The sequence below is a fragment of the Vigna unguiculata genome, chromosome 10 (assembly GCF_037176805.1).
Source record: "Vigna unguiculata cultivar grain cowpea cultivar isolate G323 ecotype 2 chromosome 10, ASM3717680v1, whole genome shotgun sequence".
Lineage (NCBI taxonomy): Eukaryota > Viridiplantae > Streptophyta > Magnoliopsida > Fabales > Fabaceae > Vigna > Vigna unguiculata.
The window spans coordinates 91,378-114,246 of record NC_140801.1 but is presented as its reverse complement, the minus strand read 5'-3'; the positions used below and the strand labels follow the sequence as shown (position 1 = coordinate 114,246).

Sequence of the window (22,869 nt, the reverse complement as noted above, 5' to 3'; positions counted from 1 at the left end):
CCGGTGTTTTCCTTAGTAATAAATTAATTCGCCTCACTTTTCTTTGCAAAGATTATTTGCATCCAACAAGGCTTTAAAGGGAAACAGATTCAATTGTTAACTAGTTTCTTTTATTTATTTTTTTCTTGAAAAATTGAAGTTAGTCATTCAACACATGAAAATTAAGAGAAATTACGTGAATCTTTTCGAAAAAAAATTATTTGAAAAAGAATTCATTGAATCCGTTCCTCCTCCAAAGTACGTATATTTATTTTGTTCACTGATGTATCACATGTTAGGAGTAGAATGCGCCAAGGCATTAGCTTTTAATACGAGAGGAATGACATTGAATAATATGAATATCAGTTTCAACATTACCATTACAATAGTTTCAGAGAGGATTCGAGGTGCTTCATGATGAGTCTCTATTTGTTAGTACTTTCCTAGAATAATAGTAGCTTTTTGGGATTTCTTTTGTTCTTATTTTCTTGTTTTAGATTATATTTGATTTTTCTTAGATAAAATTCTTTTTTTCTAAATGTGTTAACATGGTATTTTAATTCTGAAAAAAATGCATTCTGCAGCAGTGACCACTGCTGACCATTTTGGTTATAACTTTTTTAACAGAAATTGGATTGAGTTGAAATTTGTAGGGTTGGAATTTTAGTCAGATTACAAGAACGTGAATTTTGAATGACAGAGCTGATTGCAGTTGTTTCTGAAAAGTTGCAGCAGAATAGAGGCAGCACTGTTTCAGCATTGTTTTAGATTTTATGTTGGGAAAATTTGTAATTTCCTTGGATATTCAAATTAGTTAGTTCAGATAGCTTACTTAGGAAATTTATTCGTGAAACTACTCTTCTACTTTTACTTTCTATAAACATAGTTCAGATCATACATAGGACACGAATCAACAATTTATTTTTCAGTTTAGTTTTTCTAGTTTCTGACATTTGGAGCTTCTTATTCTGTGGGTTTTCTCTTCAATGTGGATGGTTCTTTCTATCCTTTAATTCCAGTTCTACATTGCATGCATTTTTGTTCTATTTTCAATTTCCTCTACCGCTCTGTTTTCATTCAATCCAAATTTACATTTCAGCAATGTCTTTATGTTTCCCGCGTTTCTGCACTGTTTTACATTATCCATTTACTGTTTTCAAGTCAATTCTCAACTCCCATGCCATTTTACCGATTGATTTTAGTTCCCTTTTACTTTGTACTCTATTACATTTCATTGGTACCGATTAGATTTTATGTTCTTCACTAAAAGGAGTTTCAGATTTGAATTCCTTGCGATCAAGAATGAAGAATGATCGATCATAATTCAGATTTGTTACTTCTACTTTGTTTTACTGCTGTTACGTTCAACTCCGGTTCAGTTATAGATTCAATTCAGTTTTAACCAATTCAATTCTAGTTCAGTTTTCAATTCCAGTTTTAGTTTATTGCTATCATGCGAATTGCTTCTTTCAATTCTTTTTACAGATTTTATTCTCAGTTTAGTACTTAGGTTAGTTTTATTCAGTGATCTAGTTTACTATTTCTGCTGATTACTTTCAGTTTCAATTCAGGTAAGTTCCAGATTTCAATTTGAGTTTTCTTCACTTCATTGTCTTTACTGCTTTGTGTTCATTTTTACTTTCAAATTTACTTTACTGTTTAGTTTTAGTCAAGCATTCCAGTTTCGTTTGCTTTAATTCAATTTGCAGTTTGTTTTACATTTCTGTGCTGTTCAGTTTAATAGTAATTCAGTTTGCTTTGTTTTACTGTTTTCAATTCTGTTTCTATATTCGAATCCCCCAATTTTTAGTTTGTTGAGAAAGAAATCACTCAATGAATTCAACTAAGTGTGTTCCTTGGATAGATACCTATGTTGGCTCTATAATACATTAGGGGGAAACTTAGAATTTTTTGACAAACTTTGACGTTACTAAATAGATTTAACAAATTGGCACCTGCTATTAAGTTAATTAATTAATTTTATTTTTCATTTTTGTATAAGTCAGTATATGGGTTAGTAAATTATTTTTTGAAACTGCTGCTGCTGTTTCAGTACTATACTGTCTTGGTTGCTGTCCAAATTCTCTGCAGAATTTTGGTTTGTTGCTTTCTATATTTTGATGGTTTATGACCAGGTCAAGACCAGGGCCACTGTTTACTTTGAATTGTGGAGGACATTGAAGAAGCTACAAAAAGAACAATTAGGCGATCATACTACCACTGGACCAGTTCTAACATGCCAACCTGAAACTGAACAAATAGAAGAAATGTCACTTAACAGAGAAAGAACCATGAAAGAATTAGCCAACCCTGATATTGGATACCAATCTCTATGCGTTCAGATACCAAATCTACCTGAAGGAGCAGCTAGTTATGCGTTGAAATCTGGATTGAATCAGTTGCTGCCAAGGTACCAAGGTCCAGCAGGAGAGGACCCTCATAAGCATTTAATGAAATTGTATATGGTTTGTTCAACCATGAGACCAGCAGATGTGCCTGAAGAATTGGTGAAAATGAATGCCTTTTCATTTCCGTTGCGTGATATCGATAAAGATTGGTTGTACCTGCAACCAACACCAATCACCACATGAACAAAAATGAAGAGAAGGGTTCTAGAGTTTTCTTGTTTAGGAGTGCAATTCATTGCATTTTATAGTTTTTGTTTTCGGTTCTATTAGTTTAGAGTTTATACCATTTTTTCTGTTTTGAACTGTTTTACTGAAATTCTGATTTAGCTTTTATAGTTGTTTTACTTTGCTGTTTTTTCTGGTCCAGCTATGTTGCTGTTTGGTCTATTTTGTTGCTATCTTTGCCATAGCTGTAGTTTTCACAAACTTTCTGTTTTCATCCAAATGCCACCAATGTTACTCCTCATAGTGCAGTTGCAAATAAAGATGAAAAACTGAGGAGACATTCTTGGAGTCAGATGAAACAGCATTCAGGAAACCTGTGTTGGAAGAGGAAGAGCAGCTGAATTTAATCAACACTGTTCACTAGACCAGTGTACCTTCTTTTTTGGTTTTGTTTTTACTCTTACTGAGGACAATGTTTGGCTTACGTGTGGGGGAGGTTTCGTTTCAATTTGCTGTTTCAGTTTTGCAACTTTGTTTTCACTGATTTTCTGTTTTTCATTTTAGTTCATTCTGTTTGTTGTTTTGCTGTTTTCAGTTTGAATTTGTTGTTTTAGCTTTTATTGCTGTCTTTACCATGCTCTGCTGTTTTAGTATGAACAATTGTTGCTGAAGTGAAGACTTTAGGAACAGTTTTTGGCGCTTGAGGCTTGATGATTTCAGATTGTAGTATTGATACTTTAAAATGATTTCAGTTTTTGCTGTTTTGTTGCCTAAACTGTTAGTGCTATTTTACTGTATTAGCTGTTTTCATGTGAATGATTTTTGATTTACCAATTTCAGTTGAGAATTTCTAAATCGATGAAACTTGTTTATTTAAAAGAGTTAGGTAGCTTTTCATGAAAAATAAGATTTGACAGATTTTAAACCGTGTGAGATTTAAGCTTGTTTTTCACATGTGTGATTCACGTATGTTGCTCGCATTCCAGAACTTGCATTGACTCTTTTTGAAACTGCTTATTTCATATGCACTCTTGATATGATTTAGGCCATCTTGAATTTTCAGTCACTTAGCCAAATAAGCTTATTCTGAACTGTTTTACACTTGAACTCCATTTGAGCCATATTAGCCTTTTCTTGGATGATTTATTAGCTCATTACAAGCCATAAAACCAAGATGAACCTAACCTTAAAGTATTGAGCCGCTTTGGAATTGTTCTGGGAAATGGTGAAAAGCTTAAGTGTGGGGGTTTATTTTTGAACAATTGATGAATACGATAATAAGGCATCGAAGGAAAAGCTGAGCTGAAAATGAAAATATGAGAAAAGAGAAAAAAAAAAAAAAAAGTGGTCTGAAATGAATTGAAGAAGAGAAAGAAAGGTTGAGAAAGTGGAAAACAGAACAGAAAAATACAGGACAGTTGTTGAATAAATAACACTGCTGTTTATACTTATAAAAAGTGTTTCAACTTATACAAAATCAAAAGTATTAAGAATATAGTTTTTTAATGGTTTCCTATACATTCTCTTATGAATTTAGCAATTTTTGGTTTAATCCTTTTAGGTTTTAAAGTTTTTATTTGAATTTTCGTGTCCCTTATTCTACTTGATTTAGTAATTTTTATAAGTTTCCATAACGAAACATAGCATCGCGCACCATGTCGAGTTGTCTATGCAAGTTATAAGTTAATATGTCGAGTTGTCCACGAATTAAATTTATGTGAAATTTAACCAATAATTCTTGTTTTTCTTCTTCGTACAATAATGTTTTTTTTTTTTTAATTACAACTGGGGCTTTGTTTTTTGAAATAAAAGAGAATACTCAACTTCGATAAGATTCATTTCTTCAAAGATAAAATAAAGGTGAAAATATGCAATGTATGTCTCTTATTTCTAGAACAAAGTGTATTTTGTAATTCTTACTCAAAGAAAGAAAATTTGGTCTCTGTTTCTGTCTCTCAGTGTCTTCCATGGTGGCACTGTTGCGCATAAGAAGAATCATCATCACCTGCATCAACGCGCAAGGGTTTCCGTTCTCTCCTCACTCTTCTCCAAAATCCAAACTTTTCTCAACATTAGCGCTCCAACTCCAATGGGAACCTCTCACCAAATCCCAACTCAAGACCCTCGTTCTCAACCAGTACGCCCATGGAAGCTTCACCAACCTCATCCAAAACGTCGTCGCTTCACCCCTCGTCCTCTTCACCGCATGCCAAAACCTCGCAGCCGCTCCCTTACGCCCGGCCTCGCTCCAGGGCCGCTTCAGCATCGAGACCACGTCCCGGGAGCTCCGCGAAAACCGTTTCGACGTGGAAGCGTGTTGCGTCACACTAACGCCCTCCAGTAAAACCGCTTCTTCTTTGCCTTTGGTTTTACCCAATTTGAAGCTCAAGGTTGTGGTTGAGGCCATTCGGATGGTGTTGGAAATCGTGTACGACGAACGCTTCGCCACGTTTTGCTACGGTGGCCGCGTCGGAATGGGACGACACACCGCCATAAGGTACTTGAAAAACTCCGTCGAGAACCCTAGTTGGTGGTTCACCGTGAGGTTTAAGCCTCACGGGTTTGAACATTTCCATGTGGAGAAGCTGTGTTCTGTTATTGAACGCAAAGTGAAGGATGTCGTTTTCATTGATTTGATAAAGAGGTTGTTTCAGTGCAAGGCTTTGGTGATTGAATTGGGTGGGGATTGGCTGGGAAGGGGGCTTCCTCAGGAATGTGGCTTGTGTTCTATTTTGATGAATGTTTACTTTGATGGCTTTGATAAAGAGATTCAAGAGATGCGATTGCGGGAGAATCGAGAGAATCGGGAATTGGATCCGAAGATTATTGGTTCAGGTTTGGATTCTGATGTATTCTACAAGCCTATGAAAGTATATGCGTTGAGGTACTTGGATGAGATACTTATTGCCACATCAGGGTCGAAGATGTTGGCCATGGAGTTGAGGATGGCAGTTGTCAAGAGTTTGGAACTTGGTTTAGGTTTACGTGTTGATAAGGTGAATACTGCAATTCATAGCGCGGTGTCGGAGAAGATTGTGTTTCTTGGGATGGAGTTGCAAGCTGTTAGGCCTTCAGTTTTACGCCCACCCATGTCAGAGAAAGCAATCAGAGCACGAAAGAAGTACCTCAGGCAGAAAGAAGTTAGGGCTCTTGAATTGAGAAATGCCAGGGCAAGGAATAGAAGGAATTTGGGTTTGAAGATATTTAGTCATGTTTATAAAAAGGTCAAGCAGAGTGATGGATTTAAATTTGATTTTAGTATTGAAAGCGAGGTCCGAGATATTTTTAGATCTTGGGCTGATGAAGTAGTGCAGGAGTTCTTGGGGAATATAGACGAGTGTCAAGAATGGCATCGAAGTCTTTCTTCTGGTGATTTTCTTCAGTTGAGACACATTAGGAATCAATTGCCACCTGAACTTGTTGATGCTTACGATAAGTTTCAGGAGCAAGTTGATAAACATTTGAATGCTACAAAAGCTAGGAAGGAGATTGAGGAAGAGGAAAGAAGAGTAAAGGAAGAAGAAGAACAGAGTTATTCCAAAGGAACAGTTGAGGATTTGACAAGCCTCTGTATGAAAGTTGAGGCACCAGAGATACTCATAAGAAAGGCTGTGAAGTTGGTTGGGTTTACAAATCATATGGGTCGACCGAGGCCAATTGAATTTCTGGTTGCACTTGAGGATACCGATATTATCAAGTGGTATGCTGGCATAGCAAGAAGGTGGCTCGATTATTTCTGCTGCTGCCACAACTTCAAGATGGTCAAAACTATTGTATCTTATCATTTGAGGTTCTCTTGTATCTTGACATTAGCAGAGAAGCATGAATCCACCAAGCGTGAAGTGATAAAACATTTTAGCAAAGATTTGAAGGTCTATGATATGAATGGAAATCATGAAGTGCATTTTCCAACAGAAAGAGAGGTTAAGATGATGGGAGATAGAAATCTTTCTGATCCAAAACCAGTAGATGGGGCTTTATCTTTGGCTGTAGTAAGGTTGGCATCCGATGAGCCTCCATCACAATGCATTGCCCATTTCTGTGACAAGACAACCACAATCTTTTATCGGGTCCATTTGCTGCACAACAGATTGAATTTGAACTCATCAGAGAAAGAAAAATGGGTGCAAGGGATGGGTGTAATTCATGAAAGCCTAAACCGTAAGTGCCTCCCTCTCTGTACTGATCATGTAAATGATTTGTACATGGGGAGAATCACACTCCAAGATATTGACTTTCCTTATTGTGTCGATGTGGACTGACTTTTGCTGCTAATATATATTTACTTCAGTTGGAATCAAGATGAGTCCTTTATTCCTTCATGAACTGAAAAAAGTTCTAGCATGTTTGAAGTTTGTCCTTCGGTTATTTTGATTCAATTTGTCTACCTCCTCATGTGATTCGGTTTGCAAGTAGTTCTTGTGGTGGTGAATTGGTTTCAGCAGGGGAGATAGTCTCTCATAGGTTTTGCAGCTGGATTGGTGGAAGGAACTGTGTTGATGGTTAGTGTAACTGTAGGTGTGATGACTGGTGCAGTTGATGTTGGACTTGTGGGGGGAAACTGTAGTAGGTGAGCTGTCTTTATCTTGTAGGAGTTCTCCTGGCGTGAACTTTGTTTGTAGTGATAAAATTTTCAACTAGACATCTAACATGATTTATTTGGGTTAGGCACGTTGCTGCACATGAGCAATGCAATACGTTTGTCACGGTAATGGAAAGTTCTTCACCATGGAAGCTTTGTTCAGGGTAAATACTGTAAAATATCGTTTGATTCCTGACTCTTTCTTCATGATGTGAGTATTGAAATATAAATAATTCAAGGAACTTACTACATTAAAAGGTTGTATTACTTTTTGAGGATAAAATGATATGCATGCATTTACACGGTAATCTGATAAAGCTTGGGATTTTGTATAAAATGAAAAGCCAAGCAGGAGGGGATAATAGTGATTGACTTGATGCATGAATTTAACCTATGAAGTTGTGAAGTCAACGGGATCGAAACATGTGATCAAGGAGGATGAGAAAGGCCATGGCGAGAGCGGTGTCCATCTCAGGCTGTACAATGAGACGGAAGATGTCTGCGCCAAAAGCTACCCTTCCTGCCTCACCTTCTTTCATCTTTATCTCTGCAACTTTACTTCTGTTCTTGCTGTAAAACGTGCAGCAACGCCGGGCGTAGCACCCCTCTATCTCATATGCAACTTCCTTCTTCATATTTCCTGTTCCCGAGGAGCTCAGGAGCTGTGCCAAACACTTGTTGTTGCTGTTGTTCAGGATGCTCACGTTCTTCCTCGCTGTAAAAAGTGGCTTCAGAGACTCATCCTCTCCTTTAAACACCAGCCAGGTGTCTCCCAAGCTCAGCCTCTGCACCATGAATGAATGAATGAATGAATGATTCATAATTGTGAGGAAGGAGATGGTGATGAGAAAGGACGTACCTTGCGGCGGATGGTGATGAGTGGTGTGCCTGCAGCGTCCATGAGAAGTATATGATCCTTGTTCCCTGCAATGTAGTTATCCACCCTGAACACCAGATTCCCTCTGTTAGTGTCGAAAACGGTGAATCCATGGCAGTTTGGGAGGAGAGACTTCTTCCACACTGTGAGAACCACCGCATCACCACCATCACCACCACCACCAACACCACTGTTTGACCTCTCCCACGCTGTCTCACTCACACATGCACCAGGGTGTACCTTCCTCATTGCCACCAACCCTACAACATCACTCCCACTTTAATTTATTATATATACTACAGGTGCAGGGCATCATTAATTAAATAAGTAATTGTAATTGGGCGGCTACTTGGGTATGAATGGCATGATGATCCAAAATAGAATAGAATAAAATAGTTCGTACAATGATATTGGATTGACTAGAATATTTGTATGGCTGGGAACCATTTCGCGGTGCCCACAAAGGACGGCTCCAAGATATTTTTCTTCGCACCTTTTTTTCTCTTTTGTTTCTTCATCACCTAATTATCGTAATTTAAACCTTCCAATTATTTTTAGTTAATTATTAGCGTAATACGTAATGTGTAAACCACGATAGGTTAGGGCGGTTTATCCGACTTTTTCGACCATCCAATGGACACATCTCGTTTTTATGCTACTCTCCTCTTTTTTTTTTTTCCATTATATTTTTATACAAGATCAGATTTTGATTTCTTACAGAAATCATGCTCAAAATCTGTCCTCAAAATCATAATATTACTAAAAGAACTTTTCTTTCTTTACAATAACTCTAACTAATATAGTACTTTTTATTTGTGAAACGTAGAATCAAAATTATTTTTCATTGAACAATAAATTTTCGACTTAAAGGTTGAAGAAAAGTTAAAATATCAATTTATTTGTGATTCGGACATTAATTAGTGTGTGGAAAGTATGGTTGGATATTTAGATTAAAAATTAAATTATATCTTTTACTTGGGCTTGACCCTCAAAATAAAAAGTATATTTTCCTCAACAGACAAATTTGCATACATATTCGTTGGAGGAGAAATATTTTGGCTGCCTCTTGTCATTTGCACTATGCCCGTCTTACGGGTCTATAATTAAAATTTTATGTCAACTTCGATCTTAAAATTACATAATTAAAACTCAGAGAAATAATTTATGTATAAAGTAAAGGAAAAATAAGAAGAAAGGGTAATTAAAATTAGAATTGAAGATAGTAATAGAATTTTGTTTTGTGAATATATTTTTTCATTCGTGTTAAAGTCGTGTTTGGTGCACATTTTTTGTAAATTAGGTTTGTTTTATAATGTTTGAAATTTGTATTTTAATTTTTGAATTTTAAAATATTTATTATGTTGAAATTTGTAAATTTGTGTATGTGGTTGCACTTTGACCATGCAAGATTGTCCATCCGACCGTTATTGCATGTTAGTGTATATACTAGTATAGTTGTAGGTTACTTGTAAGTAAGATTGTAACTTCTATTCTTCTTTGTAATATGTAACAACTTCTTATACATATATTATACATATATGTTTAAAAATAACTCTTGTACAAATCATTTAAGTGAGAATAAGTTAATAAAAATATTCTCTTCTACTTCATTTTTTATTCTCTGATCAAATTATCTTAAGATGGTATTGATAGTTTTCTTGCTTAAAGAAACCTGATCTCGTAACTCACACTCACACCAAAAACAGCCAAAAACAGTACACAAGTTACTCACAATCGCGAGAAACTATGGAGGTGCAGGAGGAAGAAGTGCCCTTGAGTATAGCGAGCGTATTCTGAGTAAAGAAAGCGAAATTGGGTGGTGCATCTCCAAAAGGTCAAGCTTTTACACCATTTAAAAATTGGCTTGATACATTATGTAAATGAGATTTTCTACCTGCACCCCAGAAAAAAACAACGTACACCTCCTTTTCATTCATCAAACTTATACATTTTATTTTTACATTTCAAGCGTATTTATTTATATATTTAAGAAAGTGTTTATTGTTAAATTTAGAAAAAATATATAGTTGTAATTTTTTAATTTTTAATTTTCGATTTGAGTTTCCTATTTTATTAGATAATTCGTAATTTTGATTACATCTTTAAAGTTCAGTTGAATCAAAATAAATGAATATACTGTATATAAACTTGAAGATACAATCAAAATTGTAAAACCTAAAGTCGTAGAAAAGAAATCAAAATTGATATTCAGATAGTAGAGGAGACTAAACTGTAATTTAACCTAAATTTTTTATATTTAAATATTTGTAATTATTTATTTATTTTAACCTTATTACGTAAAATATAAACCTCATCCAGCTGCAATATTGGTTAAAATATTCTTCTTCCGTTAGGATTATAATTTAGGTTTAATAGCTTTTTTTGAATATCTTTTTAATTTTATTCCATTTTTTTTAATTTATTACTTTTAAAAAAGAGTTAATGTAATTATTTGTAGTCGAATTTATTATTATAAGGATACTCGATATTTATTGTAAAGGATTGAGTAAGTATTCAACTATAAAGGTTTATTCATTGACTAATCAGTGAAAGTTTTACAGAAATATTAATACATTAGTGTATTCAGTAAAAATATTGAATGTATATTTTGCTCTGATGCTATCATTAATCTATGAGTTTTTGGACTCTTAAAATAAAAAGAAATTAACAATAAAAGGATATAGTTGAATAATATTTTATATCTTTTCATTTAGTAATCCTTTCATTTAGTAATCCTTTCGTTGTTAGTTACCCAAATAACTTATAGGTTTAATCTCACGCAAAGTCCTCGTTTTGGTTAAGAAATCTCAATTGGGTCCTCAACTTCAAAATTGTTCCAATTGAATCCTTAAGTTTGAAAATTTGTATTAAATAAACCATTTACGTCAGGTACTGTGAAACGGCGTTTGATGTTGCTGTGATGTAATATTGAACAGTACACGTGTAATTTGTTGATAAATTTCACTATTGTTGACGTGTATATAAGAAGAGGCAATGCTTATGACTTTGCCCTAGCAATTGAAGAAAGAAAAAGTAAAGTAGCTATGTCATTTTCAAATTCGTCTGGATCTTGCACATGTGGGGGGAAGCAACCTAGTGGTGGGTATGATGGTGGTCGTTCATCTCACGGTGGTGGATCTTCCCATGGCTGTGGCGCAAGGATTTTTGCTATTAAGCCCATGTGCTACTGTGGTCAGACAGCTATATTGAGAACAGCAAAAACCCCTAAGAATAGGGGCAAACAATTTTGGGGATGTCCTAAGTTTAAGGTAAGATGTGGGAAAAATTCATTTTTTGTTCAATTTAAGTTTTCTGGCATGAAAAAATGATAACGTGATTGTGGTATTTTGTGGAACAGAGTGGGTCTCAAGATTTGGGTGGCTGCAATTTTTTCCAATGGTTTATTGAATAGGAAATCGAAGAAAGAGATGTGGTGAAGATGGAAGAAAAAGATGTGGTGAAGATGGAAGAAAAAGATTTTGGAGGGAATAAAGTGCTGAAAGTAGAGAAGATTGAAGAAAAAGATGTGGTAAATATGAGAGAAAGAGATGGTGGATGGATCATAACTAGGAAACTAGATGAGGCTATAGTTCGTTTGCAAAAGTGGATGAAGTTGATGTTAGGGATGATGGTTGTTATATGCGTTATGAATGTGATAGTTATATCACTGTTATTGTAAAGACCTAACGTGTTGTATGGGGTGGTTGAACTTTTGTGTTATTTAATGTTTTCAAATGAATTAAACAGATTTAGTTCTAAATTATGCGGTATGAGTCATAAATTATGCGGTATGAGTCATATTTAATGTTTTTATATCCTGTCAATGCACTAAACTGAAAATGCACCAAAATACATAATCAGTCATCCTGTCAATGTTTTGAATCCAACAATTTCACTTAAACATGAAAGTGCACCAAAATACATAATCATTCATCCTGTCAATTCTTTGAATCCAACCATTGTACTTAAACATGAAAGTGCACCAAATACAATACATTAATCAAAGCCCATAAAAGAGATATCATAACATACGTAGAAAATAAAGACATCCAAACAAAAGAAATGCCCACAAAATAAAGGTCTAAAGAGACCCATCCAAAAAAAAGTCACTTCCAGTACACAACTGCATTTGGTGTGAATCAAATAGGACCCCTCCTTGGCTTCAATTTTTCCCTCATTTGTGGTGTGGGTGTAGGTTGTGTTGATGGTGTTGGATGAGGTGATGGTCGTGGATGGGTGGATGGTCCTGCTTTGGTGTGTGGTGTTGCCTGGGTTGAGGGAGTTGATGCAGTTCGTTGTGGGCCAGATAATGTAGCAGTACAGTTGATTGAGCCAGTTTGGGTAGGTGGTCCAACATGCTAATGATGGGTTTACTTCTGGTATGAACTATTGCACTGTTGAATCCCTCACACATATTGTTCACTAATGTGTCACAATGAGCTCTTGAAGTGAATCTTGACCTTGACCAAAACCTGTTGATTACAAGTCTCAGATTCAGTATCCTCTTCCAGAAGTACATCATCAACATGTGTATCATCTTCCTCCTCTTCTTCACAAACATCTACATTTTCTTTTCTACCCTCACTATCATCCTCCACCTCATGTTCACCTCCACCCACACCATCCTCCACCTCATGTTCACCTCCACCCAAACCATCCTCCACCTCATGTTGACCTAAACCATTACCAGCTCCCACCTCTTTATCAACTTCACCACCACATTCAAACTGACCATCCTCGTGTATATCTTCTAATCCAGGTTCAGCTTCAATTTGTATCTGCTCCCCTTCACCAACACACCCAAACTCGGTACCCTCTTCTATCTCTTCTAAACCAGGTTGAACCCCCTCAATGGCCTCTATTATCTCTGGTTCAGTCATCTTATGTACCACATACAAGTGCACTACACCATTTAGCTTGGCTAAGTTAACCATATGCATAGCACCCTTATCATCTGTTAAAAGTTCTAACCTATCTTCCAGCACTGACCCACCTCCTAAAGAGTACCATAACTCCTTAATATTGACGTGTCCTAACTCTGTCAGTCCACCTACAATCTCAAAATAACTCCACCTGTCCGGGTCACAAAACCACTCTGTAGTTTCCCCTTCAAAGACCAGTTTCCCATTATCATGACATACAAAACTTCCACTGTGGTGGACCACAACTTCAAAGCGGTCGTCACACATATCACCCTATATATACAGATATAACCACAAATCAATTAAGAAATTACAGTCCCTACCACACATTGAAATGGGGGACCATAGTGACAAAATATTTAGACACCCACGTGGGAGACAAAAACCATAAAAGAGAACCCCACCACCATACCGAATATGGAAAAGCAAACAAACTTTACACATAATCAACACACTTAAACAACATTATCCACCAACCAAATCTTACGCAAAACAAAACAATCACAAAATAAAGTGCACCAAATCATACTTAAAGGAATATAATCAAATTTAGTAGCAAAATCCAACATCCAAAGCTAACTCACCTTCGCAACAGTGCACCTCCTACAAATTCTTCTTCGATGAACCACGAACGCCAATGAAAATGACCCACCAACAAGTGAAACCCACGAACGCTAGAACAAATGCCCTAATCTTCCACCCTACCCACCTTTTCCTTAGCTTCGCACTCCACTGCTCAGTTCCTGCGACATGAAGTAAATAAACCCTAACTTCAAATTTGGAGATTTGTTAACTTTTGAGATTACCAGCCAATGTCGTTCCATTTCTTTTCCTTTTTTTCGTTTTATATTTTTTATTTTCCACGTCAGTAAAAAAGTCCAACGCAAACTGTCTACTGTACATCGCCGTTAAACATTTTAACAGTGTTAACGATTTGCCCTTATTTAATACAAATTTTCAAACTTAAGGACTCAATTGGGGCAATATTGAAGCTGAGGACCCAATTGAGATTTCTTAACCAAAACGAGGATTTTGCGTGTCATTAAACCTAACTTATACTAAGTAAATTGTCAACTACATGCATTTATGATGATAAGTATTTTTTTTTAATGCAGATATTGTTAATAAGTCCGTTTTAATGTTAAAACAACTTGTATTTTTTTTTCATGTGATGTATAATTATTACAATATTATTATTAATTTAAAAAATATTAACTTGTATTTAAAAGAATAGACCAAATTAAAAATATTTAAAAAGGTGGAATGAGATAAAAATAAAATTAGATGTGTTGGGGTTGCGTTGACAGTTGTTGTTTTTTCTACAGTGGCGCCGACTTCCGGTTGAAGTATGGAGCAAACAGAATAGAAGAAACCGGAAACGGGGCTGATTTCATCTCTTCTGGACCGATCTTCCGATAGTGATGGCTTCGACGGAGGGTCTGGTGCCCATAACTAGGGCTTTTCTCGCCTCCTATTACGACAAACACCCTTTTACTCCTCTTTCTCCTGATGTCACTCGACTTTCTTCTCAGATTCGTTCAATGGCTAATGATTTCCTCACTCAACATCCTCCTACCCAAGGTTTTTTCCGCTCTTCAACTGTAATAGTGCAAACATTGCACTGTCTATCTGGTCATATATTTTGCTTTAGATCCTTATATGCTCCTTCATTTCGCTCCAGGAGAAGGCGTCTTAATTGATGAAGCTGACCGGCTACCTCCGCATAAAATTGACGAGAACATGTGGAAGAATCGAGAGTATATTGAAGAAGCAATTTTTTTACTTGAAAGTTCTAATTGGCCAGAAGTGGTAGTGTATATTTCTTTTTTTTTTTTAAATTCATTTCCCCTTTTATCTAACATTTATAAAGGCACTGTTTGCATCTCATCAATACATGATATGATAACTTCAGAATTTCCCTTCAAGAAACCATGTTTCTTTACATCATATTAGTTTTTGTAAAGTTCTTGTACAATGATTTTGTTGAAGATAAGCTTTTATTCTTTGCGTATAGGGAAATATGGAAAGATTGTATAGCTAGAAATTAGGGATTATCTTTCATTGTTTGTATCCATGATTGTAGCGTTGAATATTATATGTGTTAGTAAAACACACATTTCAATGAACTGTTTGCATTTGAAGTAAAACAAGTATTTTATGGATACAGCTGAAGCAGCAGTCCACACCTGACAGTGCTGAGTTTGCCCTTACATTTGGGCAGCTGAAAGATAAACTTCATAATACATTGAAGGCTATAGAATCTTTCCAAATTAAAAATGCTGAACATGTATTTAACACAGGTACCACCTTGCCTTTGACTTGAATGCTTGTTTTCAATAGATAACAAGCTTCTAATTTCCTTAGCATTAATTTCAATTAGCTGAAGTAAAGTTCGTTTTTCTTGTAAGCTTGTCAAAAATAAATTCTTTAAATAAATAAATAAATCAAACTACATAATCTGAGAACGTGGAATGGAGGAACTAAAATGATTATCTGGGAGTAATGCCGGGCCAGCTGACCAAGCTTATAAATTTGGGAAAATCATGAGGCTGGTATATTTTCAAGAGCAGCATTGCAAGGCTCGTATCTCTAAGAAAGTTTTGGGGCTAGGTTGATATGTCTAATATTTCTGTGAAAGATTTAAGCCAAAGATGGCATTTCTGAGTAGTGGAGATTGACTCGACAAGGAGAGAAAAAACTAACCAAATAGTATGTAAATCACTGGGAAAGGACATGGAGGTCAAAATAGAGATCTAAACTTGCTGGAATGACAACGGTTTATTGGAAACAATGGCCTGGGACTATTTGAAACACTCTGAAGGAGATCAAAACCTGAAAGAGGAATATAGGTATTAGGGGATTCTAGAGATGTCACGGTGATATATATAACTGATGGAGAAATGGTCAAATAAAGAACAAGGTCAAGGAATGTTGGAGGGATGACACAATAGCTGGAAAGATGGAAGATCATCCTTCTGCAGCTATTATGGAAGATCAGAGTAGGCTTTGGCACTAAAGATTTGTGCATCTACATTTTAGAAGTCTGAGTATACTAAATATGAAAAGGGTGGTGCATGGCTTGCTCTCTATTGAGCAACCAAAGAAATTATGTGAAGGTTCTCTCGTAAGCAAGCAAACCAAAAACTCCTTCAAGTTTAAAATTTCAGCAGTAAAAACACCATTGGAAGTCATCTATTAAGATGTGTGTGGTCTTATGGAGGTATTTTCACTCAGAGGTAATGGTATTTCATTTCTTTTGTTGATGGTTTTACAAGAAAATTGTGGGTTTATTTGATTAAAATAAAAGGTGAGGCATTTGAGGTGTCTAGAATGTTGAAGACAATGATGGAGAAACAATGTGGGCTATCTATCAGAGTTCTTAGAACACACAAGGGTGGTGAATACACCTCAAATGATTTTCATTCCTCTTTGATAAGGATGGAATAATTCATGAAGTTACTGCCTCCATATGTCCTCAACATAATGGAAAAGCTGAATTCCATAGTTCAGCAGCTGGGGGACATTTTGGATTCTTTCGAACTTGTAAGAGGTTATCAACGTTAGTATACTGGGATAGGATCAAAAGAGATGTCCAATAGTTTGTAGGGGCACTTACAATGGGACTTCTATGGCCATTTCTCATACCATACACACTCACATTTGGTCTGACATCTATTTGGACATTATAGAAGGCTTACTGAACGCAGAAGTTAAGGAAACCAATTTAATCGAGGTGGATCCTGCTACCATTAACTCCCATTTATTCTATTTAGTCATCCCTCATTGTACTCTAGGTAGCTGAAATTTTCGTTTGAGAGATTGTTCATTTACATGGATTTCAAGCTAGGGCAGTGATGGACAGATACAGGTTTTTCTAAGCCACTTTTGGACCAAACCATTGAAGATACAAAGTGAAACTCGATTTTTTTATGTGGCGGGGGGCAGTGTACTGTTGGACCCCCTATTAGGAAGATGAATCATTGACCTTAAACTAATATCTGATCATAATCCAAAATAAATAAAGAAGCAAATGATGAGATTGCAATGAAATTTGGGAACCAATCCTTGGAGATAATATGGAAACTGATCATAAGATATTCTAAAATATAATTGAAATACTATTATATATTTTTCTTATATTCCAGCATCTCTCTTTCTTCTCAACCTCAACAAAATTTATGCAGTTTTGAGACATTCCAAATTACCTCTTATTTTTTGGGGGTGGGAAAGTACTGTTAGACCCCTGATTGGGAAGTCATAATACTTAAACTAATATCCGATGGTAATCCAAAGTAGATAATGAAAAAAACATTAGATAGTAATGAAATATGGGAACCAATTCTAGGAGATAATTGAAATACTGTTGTATATTTTTCATATATTCCAATATACCTCTTTATTCTCCAACCTCTCAAAAAAATATATATGCAGTTATGACATATTTGCCTCAAGATTTTCGAGGAACGCTGCTAAGACAACAACGGGAACGCTCAGAGAGGAATAAGCAAGCAGAGGTTGATACTTTGGTAAATTCTGGTGGTAGCATACGCGACCGATATGCTTTACTGTGGAAACAACAAATGGACAGGTGAGACTTAACCCTTGTTTGATTGATTGTGCAGGAATTGATACAAGAAATATATTAAACAACTTACCTATTACAGGAGAAGGCAATTAGCCCAGCTTGGGTCTGCAACAGGAGTCTATAAAACACTTGTGAAGTACCTTGTTGGGGTACCTCAGGTATGGCTATCTTAAATTGTTTAATACAAGGTTGCATCAGCCTATTATTTTTTTCCTGTTTGGCATCCATTCTTTCATTTTGTCTGCTTAAATCAGTTATGGAACTTATTTTTTCTTATACATTTTATTTCAAAGCTTTAAAATAATGGGTCTAGCTCCTTCTTTCAGGTTTTTCTGATAATCTTATTTTGTTACTGATATCATCAACCGTATTTTTCTGATTAATTTGTTTGTATTTGAACTAAATTCTTTGTACTTGGATAGGTTATGGTTATCTTGAACTCATTCTAAGACATTTTTCTGAGTTGTAGGTATTACTTGATTTTACTCGCCAGATAAATGATGACGATGGGTACAAAATTATTGTTTTCAATGTTGTTCAAGTTCTCTCTCTTCCTATCTGCTTATGATAATAATTAATAATATATGAACAAGATTCATATGAGAACTCTTATCTACTGGCAGGCCCATGGAGGAACAGCGTCATCGTTATGGACCACCCTTGTACAGCCTCACCTCTATGATTCTTTCTGTTCGACTCTTCCTTTCAATATTGTGGGCACGATATGACACTAAGAAGTTGTGAGATGCCTATCTTTTGTAGTTCAGTTGTTGGCTTTGATGGTTGATTTTGTTAAACCACTCTTATTTCTATGAATATTGAGGACAAGCAATTATGTAAAGTGAAATATCTTGGAAAACGACATGATTTACTGGGATCTTCTTCTAGCTTGGAAATGACTACTAAATAAAAAAAAAATGTGATTTCACAACTTCTGATTTCATTTTTTAGATTAAATTGCAAATAATTTAGATAAAAATCAATTGTTTATTGAAAAAGAAGAACTTCTCTATTGATAATCATCTTTTCTATATGTGACTGTTACAACTTCAAACATCATGGTGTTTGCCACTTTCTGGCTGTAGCCATGATAGTCTGCCTTGGACTTTTGCAATTGTAAGACATATTGTATAAGTTAAAAATATTTCTAATATAATTGGTTTGTTCCATGTAACAAGCACCACTCATTTTGTAACCTGAATTGTGAGTCATGTCATTGATTTGATAGAAGCACGAATGTCTTGGGGATTTGATAGAAGATTTTTTATTGTCATGATACAAATTTGGACATCTTGCTTTCATTTGGTGTCAGCTCACAGGCAGTGTTTAGGAATTCTTGTAGTGTTCAGAGAGATTGATAGGCTTTTTAATTTCTAACATGGACAATGTGTTTTGTGTTCTTTTTTAGTGTGGAACACTTTTGTATTACCCTATCTTCTCTCTCTGTGGTTGACAGAAAAAAGGAACAGATTGCTATCTTGGAACAAGCTGTTAATGTCTACACCACAGAGTTGGAACGGTTTTTGACATTTATAGGGTACATGCTCGTCTTTGATATTTCTCATGGTTTAAATTTTTGTAGTTATTGTTAATAATCATGGTAAAAATTGTTGTCTACTTGCCCATTATCTTTTATTACATGATATTTGTTTCCACACGCGAGAAAATTTTCTACAGTTTATCAATGTTTATACATTGATATTTTGAGAGAGGGGCTTTCCAAATACAGCTGGTTTTATGTTCTAAAAATGTTTAATTTGAAATTTCATACATGGGCTTACATCATTCAATGACTTTCGAATAACCCAGTGTTGGATTAGAAGTTTCTATCATCATATATATATATATACCATTTACAGAATCATAGATTAATCCAACATCAGTAATACATTATTCACTGCAAGGATGTAAGTTGGCAAAAAGCCATGCGGGGAACATAAATAACTACAACACTAATGATTCAGATCTGTTACTTAAATAAGCTGCCTAAAGAGGCATCACATCAATCCTATTGTTTTTAACTCTTTGAGGTATAAGCCATATGTGTTCAAATATTCCATTTGTCTATATTTTTATTTGCAACTGGCTCCCCCTAACAACCTAAGCTTAAAGGTTGAACTGTTCGTTTTAGAATTTTCAAAATGAAATCAGTATTTGTTCTCACCTTGCAAGATTTCTAATTCTTGTTGACTAACCTGCTATAGACTTTTTTTATCAGCGAGGTCTTCGCAAATGCACCATTCTTCATTTCAGCAGATGTTGTTGGTGCATTGGAAGCAGGGTAAATATCAAATCTTGCTTTATTGTATTATTCTATTTATTTTCTTATCAATTTTCTAGTTTGTTCATTGCAGGAAAAATGATGACTACAAAGAGATCCATATTCCAGCTGGGAAAACTTATGAGGTATATGTACAAGACTTGTGAAATTCATAACTTGTCTTTCCTTTTTGTTTTTTTGACATGTTTATATCCGCAAACTACAGATATGATCATAGTTGTCAATCCTGAATAGTGACAAAAAAGACTATTGATGGGTAGTCAAGAATGGGTGATCGCAATATCGACTTATGCATACAAATGTAATATACTGCACACATACAACTGCCAAAAAAAATTCAAAATTGAAGGTGTTTTCATCCATAATAGTAAAAGGCGGTAGTGAGATGGTCTAGATGCACATTTACCATAAGACTAAATGTACAAATCAATAACATTGCTTTGTGAACTGCAAAGCACACAAAAAAAGAAAAGATTTTAATATATGAGGTCTTGAAGCAGAACAGAGGAAATCACAAGCCCGCAAAAACAGATTAGAGGTGGTAGGTGTTTATACCATTAATTAAAAGAGCTATATTGGCATAGTTTATATACACATGTACTATAGTACTAAATGAACAAATCAAAACATTGTGCTGTGAATAGTAAAGTACACACAAAATGAAAAGATTTTAACATAGGAGGTCGTGAACCATAGTGGAAATTATCACAAGCCTGCAGAAACAAATCAGAGAGGTCGTACAGCCAGTACATGGTAAGATGGGACAGGAGGTACAATGCCTTTCACAAAAAGAGGGGAATTGGGGAGGGATCTTGGGACCAAAACGAGAGCTAGATGATGCATTGTACCTTTTAGCCTTTTTCATTTTAAATTAGACTCGGGCTTCTAATGTTTTTTGGCTAATATGTATGCTGGACATTTATTGGCCTATTTAAAACTTAGCAAATGTTAGTGTGAGGATGATGTTTTCGCTAGAAGCATTCTGTTAGTTACGGTTAGGTGTGACTGCACTCTGTTGGCCGTTACGTCCTGTATGTAGCAATCTCATCAATATCATTTTTCTGGTTTTCTGGGAGATTTTTTACTTCTAAAAGATCATTTCCTCTAGAAAAACTGTTCCAAACATGCGCATTGGCCTTTTGTACATAACGATCTCGTATGGTCTAGGAAGTAATGCTTGTCATTTTAATTAATTTATAAATTGTTTCCTTGCATAGAGCATACACTTTTTGTCTTTGTGTATGATTTAGAGTTACTTTTATCTAATTTTAAATTCTTTACTGAATGGATCTGTGACTTGGTTTTTATTTGTTATTATTACTTAAGAAAATGTTTTGAATTTTGATTTTCTTATCAGGTTTTGCTCTCTGTTGATGTTGTAAACTCATACATTGCATGGGACTTTTCATTGGTACAAGGCAAAATAAATATGGTATCGCTGTTGTGCTGCTATACCTTGATTTCAAAATGTTAAGATATTTTCCGTAGACATCCTCTGTAATGATCTTTCTATTGTTTATTTGTCAGGATATTGGATTTAGTTTGGAGTTTGTAAGTCCTACTGGGGAAAAAACAGTAAGTTTGGATGATGTTTCACCTTTATTTCTGTATCATATTCTCTATAGGTTTTCTTCAGAAACATTTCCTATATTGTTCTTCATCATCAGCCATTTTTGCCTTCAATTTTGTAGGCCCTCAGCCAGCTCATTTTCACTTTTTTTCTGTTTAATTGTGTCTTTTTCTTTTTCATGATGTCTGTATTTCCATTTCTCTTTTTTATGATGGCTGATTCATTATCACACATGACACAGCTGATGTTACCATCCCGCCGATATGAGTCTGACCAAGTGAGTTTGTCACATTTGTTGCAGCATGTTCAATTAACTAAGCATTTGATATGTATTACTTAGTTTTTGTGCCTATAATATTAGGGAAACTTCTGCACGTTAATGGCTGGAAGCTATAAACTGATTTGGGACAACACGTATTCAACCTTTTTCAAAAAGGTAATGTATATGGGCATATTGACTGATTCAATGAGATGCAAATTGTGTTAGTACCAATTGGACTGCTTTTTCAACACAAATGCTAGTTGTGCTCGCATATTGATCAAATGCCAATAACAAAATCTGATTAGATAACCTTCTCCAGAGCGTCTCCTAGGAGAATTGATTCATCACTCTCAGTCATCGCTCTCGTGTGATCTGTTCATTTTTATTGTGCTATGGTTCACCTTCAGTTATCACTATCACACATGATCTGCTCATTGTTCTTGTAGACTGATTTATTTCGTTTGTTGCAACATATTGGCTTCGTACATCTTTTCAATTATGGTGTTGAGATTCTTTCACTTATTTATTCGTATATGTTGGGCATGATCTGAAAGTTGTACAGTTTTCTGAGGTGCATTATTATGATGAATGAACTATAGGTTATACGGTACAAGATAGATTGTATACCTCCTGTGACAGAGCCAGTGCAGTCCGACTCGAGCAAGAATGCAGGAGAAGTTGAGGCAGGATAGCTGATTCGTTTTCTGTTAATTTCAATCTTAAGAAGAAAATGTTCCAATTACTCATGTCAAGATTGATATACACCCTATTTATTTGTGAAGGGAAGAGGAAAGGAACCGAGAAAAATTTATCTTCTGTATAATATTGTTATGCATATGCACTTAGTTATTCTGTGTGGTTGAAGGTTGTAGCCTGTAGCACGCTGTGATTGTGTTAAATGGGCACAAGTAACCCTTCTGTGAAGTAATGTATATTTTACATTTATGCCAGTAACATCATCCCATGGAAACCCCAAATGGTGATAGGTTAGAATCAACTGGTTATGGTTTCAAGTTCCAACTGTTAATTACAATTTCGTCACCCGATTTGACGAGTTTATTTTGCAAGCATTTAGCCGTGGTATCACATTGAGATCCAAAATGCTATAACGAAAGGCGCCAAAGATAATCCATTACTTCCATGTTTAGCAGTTAGAGTAATAGAAGTGATTTGTATAGGTTATGCCCAATTTAGAGCCAACAAGGAACATTTAGATGTTTTATCGTGATGCGTCTAAG

General features: G+C 35.4%; 3 protein-coding genes and 1 long non-coding RNA gene across 6 annotated transcripts; 3 read left to right on the top strand and 1 right to left on the bottom strand.

Annotated features, from left to right (window-relative positions):
- The first annotated feature begins 4,327 nt into the window (after positions 1–4,327).
- LOC114166758 (RNA-directed DNA polymerase (reverse transcriptase)) lies at positions 4,328–8,506 on the top strand. Its single transcript, XM_028051552.2, has 2 exons — positions 4,328–7,122; positions 7,221–8,506. Exon 1 carries the CDS (start codon positions 4,520–4,522, stop codon positions 6,812–6,814), a length of 2,295 nt encoding a protein of 764 aa, XP_027907353.1. The 5' UTR covers positions 4,328–4,519; the 3' UTR covers positions 6,815–7,122; positions 7,221–8,506.
- Positions 7,378–8,272, bottom strand: LOC114166759 (protein LURP-one-related 8-like). Its single transcript, XM_028051553.2, has 2 exons — positions 7,994–8,272; positions 7,378–7,919 (listed from the first exon to the last, which is right to left on the bottom strand). Exons 1-2 carry the CDS (start codon positions 8,258–8,260, stop codon positions 7,542–7,544), a joined length of 645 nt encoding a protein of 214 aa, XP_027907354.1. The 5' UTR covers positions 8,261–8,272; the 3' UTR covers positions 7,378–7,541.
- Positions 8,507–10,999: 2,493 nt separating the features above from the next.
- LOC146881966 (uncharacterized) lies at positions 11,000–11,774 on the top strand. The gene is made up of 2 exons (XR_014985041.1): positions 11,000–11,280; positions 11,370–11,774. It is a non-coding gene; the product is annotated as an uncharacterized LOC146881966 (long non-coding RNA).
- A 2,420-nt stretch (positions 11,775–14,194) lies between these two features.
- Positions 14,195–22,555, top strand: LOC114167234 (retinal-binding protein). 3 transcript variants are annotated; one of them, XR_014985016.1, is made up of 15 exons: positions 14,195–14,514; positions 14,615–14,742; positions 15,101–15,233; positions 17,365–17,521; positions 17,598–17,676; positions 17,988–18,028; positions 18,142–18,258; positions 18,927–19,055; positions 19,737–19,799; positions 19,859–19,924; positions 21,157–21,231; positions 21,327–21,374; positions 21,611–21,646; positions 21,731–21,805; positions 22,231–22,555. XR_014985016.1 is itself a non-coding variant. In XM_028052256.2 (15 exons), exons 1-15 carry the CDS (start codon positions 14,355–14,357, stop codon positions 22,321–22,323), a joined length of 1,338 nt encoding a protein of 445 aa, XP_027908057.1. In that variant the 5' UTR covers positions 14,195–14,354; the 3' UTR covers positions 22,324–22,555. The 3 variants fall into 3 exon arrangements, 2 of the variants coding, with proteins under 2 accessions (XP_027908057.1, XP_027908055.1); XM_028052256.2 differs by having other exon boundaries at positions 18,975–19,055; positions 19,873–19,924; XM_028052254.2 differs by having other exon boundaries at positions 19,873–19,924.
- Positions 22,556–22,869: the final 314 nt, after the last annotated feature.

Bases quoted from the DNA above. Each gene is read 5' to 3' on its own strand.
- LOC114166758 (XM_028051552.2), top strand. From the start codon at position 4,520: ATGGTGGCACTGTTGCGCATAAGAAGAATCATCATCACCTGCATCAAC.
- LOC114166759 (XM_028051553.2), bottom strand. From the start codon at position 8,260: ATGAGGAAGGTACACCCTGGTGCATGTGTGAGTGAGACAGCGTGGGAG. The intron at 7,920-7,993 runs GTACGTCCTTTC...TTCATGGTGCAG, and splicing joins TCATCACCATCCGCCGCAAG to AGGCTGAGCTTGGGAGACAC.
- LOC114167234 (XM_028052254.2), top strand. From the start codon at position 14,355: ATGGCTTCGACGGAGGGTCTGGTGCCCATAACTAGGGCTTTTCTCGCC. The intron at 17,677-17,987 runs GTATGGCTATCT...TCTGAGTTGTAG, and splicing joins ACCTTGTTGGGGTACCTCAG to GTATTACTTGATTTTACTCG. The intron at 21,806-22,230 runs GTAATGTATATG...AATGAACTATAG, and splicing joins ATTCAACCTTTTTCAAAAAG to GTTATACGGTACAAGATAGA.